Here is a 7895-nt window from a genome sequence, read left to right as displayed (position 1 = left end):
GGCCGCTTTTCATGTTGGCTGTTGGCTGGTTTGCTTGTGTGCCTGTTTGTTTGTTTGAGTTGCTGTTAGAATTATTTTTTCCACTAACGTAAAGCCGCGCCGCACACACACATACACACACACCCATGACAGCTGTTGGCTGCATATGTGACGTTCGTCCTGGTGTGTCCTTGTTTGCAAATACATATGAAAGACAAACAAGCATAGATTTAATGCAGCTCAGTTCTCTCTCTCTCTCTCTCTTTCTATCTCGCTCTTGCTCTCTTTCTCCCCTTCCGTCTCTCACACTACTTCTCTCCCTGTCTCACTGCCTCTTAGACGTTGTCTCCGTCGTCATCCTTCCGAACATCCTTTGGACAATTTTTGACAATCGCAGTGCTTCCTTCCTTAAGCTGCACCACTCACACACTCACTGCACTGTGTGTTTGTGTGTGTGTGAGTGTGTGTGTGAGTGTGTGTGTGTGTGTTTGTGTGTGTATGTGTGTACTTTGAATGGGGTCTGTGACCTGACTGCAAGCAGCGCCTTCAAGATTTCAAATATTAGCCCCTCTCCATTCCGTTGTGCACTGATTTCATAATGGAAGTTTGTTGGCAACTTCCTGAAACTCACATTTTTATCATTCTGAATGCTTGAGATTAAATTTAGGCTGGCTTTCTTCTTTTTTTTAGCCTCATAATTCTCATAAATGCCACAGTACATATATACCACATACTGCCAAGCATGTTCTGCTCGAGTTAAAGATTTCATCGCTGACCGAAATTCCATAAAAAAAAGCATAAACAAATGCATTTGCTTACATTTCGAAAATCTAATTTTCCTTACGATTTCCCAGCATAGCGCTTAAATTATTAGCAGCAAATGAATTCTCATATTTATAACTAGGTTTTCACCCGTATTCCGCGCGTAGGCATGAATTTGCTTGCCTATCGATAACTCAGAATTCCACAAATTTCATATGTAGGGCTTTTATTAAAACTAAATATATTTGAATTGGAATTGCATTTCCTAACAAGATAAAACAAGTATGAACATTGCATTGATCAGTCTGTCAATCAGTCAATTATATAAAACTTTGCTGGGCTCTTAAGCAGGTCTATGGCATTTGAATTGTTTTCCAACACACCTTAGGGTGCAAATAGTATATGCTATAGTCCTGCCAACTTGTCTTATGCATGCATACAGTGCTGTCAAATGTCAGCTGACACATGACTTTCTCTTGCATCGTGGGCGTCAGCCAGCCACATCGAACCTTTTGCTTTGCTCGTCTACAGGTCGTTTAAAGTTTACATGTCGTTGTCGACGCCCAGGACATGGACACGGATCTCGACACGGCACACACACACACACACACACGCACAAGCTCGCACAGAAGCACAAGCAAACACACACATTGGCATCTCGCATTTGGTTTGACTGATATATAAAGTTGGCAGCTCTGCTGCTGAGGTGGGTGCTGAATGATATAAACTTAATTGCGGAAATTGGGTTAAAAAACTTTGACACATGTGCGGGTTAAACAAATTTATACTTCTATATGCATCTTGATATATATATATATATATATATGTACACGCGCGTGGGTGTGTGTGTGCGTGTGTGTGCAATTGTGGGCTATGGCGTTCATTGACTTAAGCCAGCATTTCGCATTTCGCACTGTAACAGGGGCATGGCGAAAGTTTTTATGCCACACGTCGCACAGTTCCCCTCAGCACAGACTACCAGACCCCGCCCCTAACGCCCCACCCACCTTCTTGCTCTTCAGCACCTTGCCACACCCGGCACCCGACCAAATACCTAACGGCAACAAGCGCCCTTGAAGCATTCACGCTCCCCGTTTTGTGCCCGTTGTAATGCAATTTTATTTCATTTCATTGAAGGCAAAGTTTTCCCTTCGAATTCTTTTACTTTACTTTGGTTTTCACTGTGTATGGCACAACAGCATTTTCCTTCTTTCTTTCGTTTTTTTTTTTTTTTTTTTATTATTTATATTCGCTTTTTAACACTACCCTCCCTACCTTTAGAAGTTCTCTGACTCGTCGGGCAGCGACAAATTTGCCTTAAAACGCATACGCCTAACTAAAGCCCAACCACGCCCACGCTCATGCTCAACGCCAAAACCCACGTTCAAGGCAGTCAGCACTCTCACTCTCATCTCTTCCCTAGCCCGCACAACGACAATATATGCAAATCTTTGATGTAAGTAATAATTTCCTTCCCCTATGCAGAAAAACTTTCGTATTGTAAATTATGAGCGTGCGAATATTGCTTTCAGCATTGAAAACTGAAAACTCTCGACTTGACTCTGATTTTATCATACACATACACATGTGCACATGTAACACTACGTTTGTGAGTTAGCATATGGCTAAAAAAAAAAAAAAAATACTCTGCGTCTAATGTAAGACGTTGAAATAAAGTTTAGAGCAATATATATGCAATAATTCGTTTTCTTTCAATTTACCTCTGATATGGAAAACTCTTAAATCTCTTGTAATCCGAGCACTTAACCCAAACGATTTCCAAAATACACAAATGCTTTGTTCTGAGTATTGCAATAAAATACTATAAACACGTTTGAAGAGGTTTTTTAGGTCACCGAAGATTCAATACCCTTGATAATGAATGGACCATGCGGAGGCTCATAATCTCAATCAATCGAATTCCACCCTAATTATAATTCGAGGCGACAAAGTAATAAGAAACCTCAAGTTCTATTGATATATATGTATATATACATATAATATTTATATATTAAATAAAACGAATGAGTGTAATAAATCGTATATTGATTTTCTGAGAATTCTGCATACGCATTTCATCTCACTTTGCTAATAATAAAATTGTATTTTACCAAGTCTATAGTTAAATATTTATTAACAGAAACACCCCAAAACCCAATCCAAATAATGATGTCAACTGACCATAAATAATTTATCAAATTATTACTGGTTTTTGTTTTATTGCATTGATAAATTACTTGTGTTTTATTGTGAAGTACAACAATAGGCGACAGGCAAAGCTTTAATGCTAAATTAAGCGTGCATTAAATATTTATTTAATTGTTAAATTTGACAAAACGGTCAGTGCTGCAGCTTGGCAAAAACCAAAAGCGTAGCAGCAAGCTCTCTGTGAAGCAGAACTTCAAAATATTCAAGCTTCCAAAGTTCAACATATGTGCTACAAAAAGACAGATTCGCGCAAAGTTTCCGGACGATCGACTCAAAACTGAGAGACGGACATAGACATTTCTGCTCGCCTATTGGGTCGATGGATGTCTTATTGTGTAATCCAAAATACCCTTAGAAAGGGTATAATTTTTAGACCGAGTAAAGAGCAACTTGAAGAGTTAAGTGAAATGCGGCCAGCTCTGTGTGAATGCGACCACAGACTGTGGTGTCTAGTAATATAAGGAGCTTAGAGTCAAGAGCATTACGATTTATGCTGGACAGCTAGCTGCGGGCGCAACTCTAGAAAATTGTCAGCTTATAAATGAAAAAGGAAGAGAGCGTTCGATATCTGTGGTCTGGCTGTGTCGTCCCACAATACCATTCACAAAGCAGCCAAATCGATATTTAATTTGAGACAAAAGGTACGAAATCTAGGCACAGTAGCTTTTACAGTTTTCTGACAGACGACACATTTCAGTCGGTTCGATTAAGATTCGTAAGCAATTCCATGCCCATAACAATCAGTTTTGTTTGTTTAGTAATTGATTCAGAACGAAAACTGTCTGCACGAGAGAACTAGAGAGCCATGGCCAGCATCACATTCAAGGGTCGTCCGACTGTTGTATTGCGCACCTATCAGGTGCTACGCATTGGCAACAATGTCCTAGATAATAAGCTGGACTTTTGTTTAGATGATAAGGTAAGCCAGCAGCTGAAAATCCCATTGTATTTATATCCAAATAGATGCTCCACACTGATCCAAAGACTGTGGCTAAGCTGCACGCAACATTGACACGAAGCGAGAAGGGCCTGTTCCTGGTCAACGAGAGTCGCAATGGTACTGTCAGTGTGAATGGTCAACGTTTTAGCGGTCCGGTTTTGATCACCTATCGTGACGCAATTAATGGCATTGTTAAGTTACGTTTTGGTCGCGTTGAGGCCTTCCTACGCGTCTCCGGCAGCCTGGGGGGCTAAACTGGGGGCGTTGCCGTATATGGACGGTCGTCTCCATTGTTTACATTGGACAAACAGTTAGAGGTTCACTGTTTTTCAAGTTTAAATTTATGTTTCACTACGTATTAAATGTATGTTTCACGAATTACATAAACCACCATGTTGTTTACCCAAAAACATTTCTACTATTTGCCATCAAGTGTTTATTTCAAGCCTTTATCAGGCATCAAATTACAGCATGACCGGAGTTTTGCCTAGCAAATCTATCTTATACCCAGTTGAACTAGAAAATACCCTATACCCCGTACCTTGGAAATATCCTGTGACTTGCCTTAACATACAATCTCAGCAACTAGTAGTCAGACTTAATATCGTATCAATCGATTTGTGTAATATGTAGAATTATATCAAAAGGGGGGAGTTTAACTTGTTCTGCTTCTGATATACATTTCGTATAAAACTCACCAGCTGTTATAGTCTCTGAGATCAGCGCGAACGTATATAGAAGATAAGGTCAACTTTTGTGACAGATCTAGAATATATATATTTTGTGGATTCGCAAAAGCTTTCTTTAGATTATTGTATACATTTCTAATAAAAGAAGGGTATAAGAAATGCATTATGTGGGGTATAGCTAAAATAAACTTGAGCTGCTTAAGCTAAACAAAAACCTATATACAAAATATAATTTCTCTAGCTATCATACACTGAAGATTTACACATTGCGAAACTGACGATATAGTTGAAGTACCTAACAGCAGGCAACAACAGAAAACTAAATTTGGACTGACTTCACATGCAGGCCTGCTGCACAGCCATTGCCCTGATCAGCTCCTAATGCAATTGCCAGCCAATGGCTGCGACTGCAATTGCTTTAATAGATGCCCAGCGAACTGAGCTTAAAAAAAAAGAGTATAAAAAAAAGCAAAAGGAAATTTTGAAACATGCTGCGAACACTCGTATGTTGGCCAGAACTACGGAAAATGGTCGCAAGAACGAAACTCGAGCAGCGAACTCCAACGGGTTGGCGGCTCTGTCAAGTGGCCCGGGCGGAGGCTGTTGTACCCAGCCCGGCTGCCATGCATGGCATGCGCCCGTGGACATTTTCGCACTCGCATAACTTTGACAGCATTTTTGCAGCATTACAATTAACTGCCTAGTTGTGGGGTTAGATGGCCGGAGAGGCGGGCGTTTGAGGGCGTGGCAGCAACAGCTGCAATCGGCAGCAAGCGGCCGCGAGTCTGATTGCTTGACTCAAACCGAGGCGGCGGTGACGTCTCCTGCTGGTGGCGCTGTGTCTTGCTGGGGCTTGAACCCAAGCGCCCAAGAGCAGGCAAAACCTATACGTAAGGGGGCGTGGCAGGCACACGCATGCCATGTGTGTGTGTGTGTTTGTGAGTGTGTTTGAGCAAAATTTGTTCCATTTTACGCTCTCTACACAAAAACAATAAATCGCTCACAGCGTCACGTCAACTTTCCTAATGCAACAGCCAAGGGAGCGGGTCCAAAGGATGTTGCCAGCGACTGGGGCAACGGGTTACGAAGCACAGGGGCTGCCTGGGGCGGGAGAATGAGGGAGGGAGGGGGTTAGGGGGTTTACTTGGCACAGCTTACGGGATGCCGGATGCAGCAATTGAGGCTGGAGCCATTTTAACTGCCACTTGAATGCTAAAAACAATGAGCACAGCAACTAAATGCACACATGTATATATACACACACACGCGCACACCTGCAAACGCACACCCTCACACACACACACACACGCACACACGAAAACAGAAACTGTAAATTGTAATTTAAAAACTTTTAGTGGCTGCCCTTGCAATAAATGCGCCACGTAAATCAGCCCATGATGTAGATGATAAAAGGTAAGAGCCTTGGGTTACAGGCTCTGCCAGTGTATACAGCAATGCCCCCAAGCCCCGCTACCCGCCGCCCAACCTCTCTTTCGCTCTACACACACACACACATACACAACACCAACAGCCCCCCCTCTCTCACGTTCTGGTTGCCATGCTACCAAACAAATTGGTGTTGACTATCTGCGCCGCAAATATTTTGTTTTCTAATTGCCAAAGCCATGCAGAGCCACTTGCCATGCTCCCTCCCCCTCTACTGCTCCCACTCCCTCTCACTTTCTCTCTCTAACTCGCCCATAAACGCATTTAATATAAAGTTTCAGTTTAAATCACAAACAATATATATATATATATATATATATACATATATAGAAAAGATTTCACAGTGGGCTCAGTTCTATGAACTAGAGAGTGCTTCGAAATACGGCCACAAAAGATCCCCAAGATCACTATAAAAGAGAGCCCTAACCATATCGTAAATGGATGGCAGATTACAAACTTGATATCAAATAAGGTCCTTGTATGAAAAACTCATATGCTGTTCAAGAGATCTAAACCAAGCTGAGATTCTGCCAACGTCGGACTTTTAAATCATTTTGCATATTTTAGATATTTTCAAAGAGTTTCTCAAACTAATTTTGTCTACCATCCATTTCGAGAAATAATCTCGCTCTTTACTGGAATAACTTTAGTTTTAATTTAGCATGTCACATTTGAGTGCTATCTTGTGTTTTCAGAAGCTTTTCCAAGTGGAAGCTACAAAAGCTAGGGACTTGACATAAATATTTGCTACTTCCAAATCAGATTCAAAACGAGATTCTCTTTGTTTGTTGATTTCTTATTCTATTTTCGAAATATATTTTATTTATATTTTAATACTTATTTTGTTCTATTAAGCATACCTTAAAGGCCATAAAAACTTATTTTGTGTGCAATATTTACGCACAAAACATTTCAAAAAGATCGAAGCACCGTTGCACATTTCTCAGCTGCAGAAAGGACTTAGAATGTTTGTATAGAAAGCTAGACGCAGGGTATATCCTAGTCGGGCAAGCCCGTTTAGAGCACATTTACTTTTTGAAATTGATTAAACTGGCCCATAAAAGAGCGCACAGAACTTGCTGTTAATTAAACAGAAGCATTTTCTGAAGCCGACAGCACATATGTACAAAAAGTTTGTTCAACGCTCTCAATGCCATACGTAATACCCTGTAAATTACAGATAGATAAGTGCTGGAATGTTAAGGTTAGGTTAATGTTGTTTTCACTCAAAAAAGTACGACACAAATCATCAATTTGTGATTTTACCCGTAAAACTTTGGTATACCGAGTTTACCTAGGCTGGGCTGCGCACAGATGTTAGAGTTGTTGTTTTTTGGTTTGCTGCCACATCTACTACACCTTTGGCAGCATCAGATATACACACGCACACACACATGAATATACGTATGTTAAGCAAAAGTGAAGAAACGTGATTGAAATTTTATCTTTGGCAAAAAATCGAAGAAATATGTGAATTGGGCTTTGCTGCCGCAGCTGCCCCGTCTAACACACACATATGCTTGCATATGTATTTGAATAGATCCCAGTGTGTGCGTGTTCCATGTTCGTGTGTGTGTGTGTGTGTGTGTGTGTGTGTGTGTGTGTGTGTGTGTGTGTGTGTGTGTGTGGGCGTGGGTGTGTGTTTGACTTTTAAATTCCTCATCGTTGGCGTTAACCATCGCCGTGGCTCTGTGTTATTTGCATTGAAATGTTGAGTAATTGGAAAACCAATCTGAAGCATCTGCACTTCATGTTTTGCATACCTGACTGACAGACGCCAAACGATGCGACGCTTCACATTCTTTTTTTTTTTATTCTCATATGTTTTTTAGCTGAAATTCAAGAACAAATACAACATATACACGCACACA

The 7895-nt window shown here is 40.9% G+C and overlaps 1 protein-coding gene across 1 annotated transcript; it reads left to right on the top strand.

The window, feature by feature from the left end:
- Positions 1–3622: 3622 nt before the first annotated feature.
- On the top strand, positions 3623–4290 carry LOC6633833 (uncharacterized). The gene is made up of 2 exons (XM_002057008.4): positions 3623–3868; positions 3934–4290. Exons 1-2 carry the CDS (start codon positions 3755–3757, stop codon positions 4141–4143), a joined length of 324 nt encoding a protein of 107 aa, XP_002057044.2. The 5' UTR covers positions 3623–3754; the 3' UTR covers positions 4144–4290.
- The last annotated feature ends 3605 nt before the right edge of the window (positions 4291–7895 follow it).

Source organism: Drosophila virilis, chromosome X (genome assembly GCF_030788295.1).
Source record: "Drosophila virilis strain 15010-1051.87 chromosome X, Dvir_AGI_RSII-ME, whole genome shotgun sequence".
NCBI classification, from domain to species: Eukaryota; Metazoa; Arthropoda; class Insecta; order Diptera; family Drosophilidae; genus Drosophila; species Drosophila virilis.
The sequence above is the reverse complement of the archived record's forward strand: the minus strand, read 5'-3'. Positions and strand labels throughout refer to the sequence as shown.

Excerpts from the sequence above, each read along its gene's own strand:
- LOC6633833 (XM_002057008.4), top strand. The coding sequence starts at position 3,755 with ATGGCCAGCATCACATTCAAGGGTCGTCCGACTGTTGTATTGCGCACC. Across the intron at positions 3,869-3,933 it reads ACTTTTGTTTAGATGATAAG|ACTGTGGCTAAGCTGCACGC; the intron begins GTAAGCCAGCAG and ends ACTGATCCAAAG.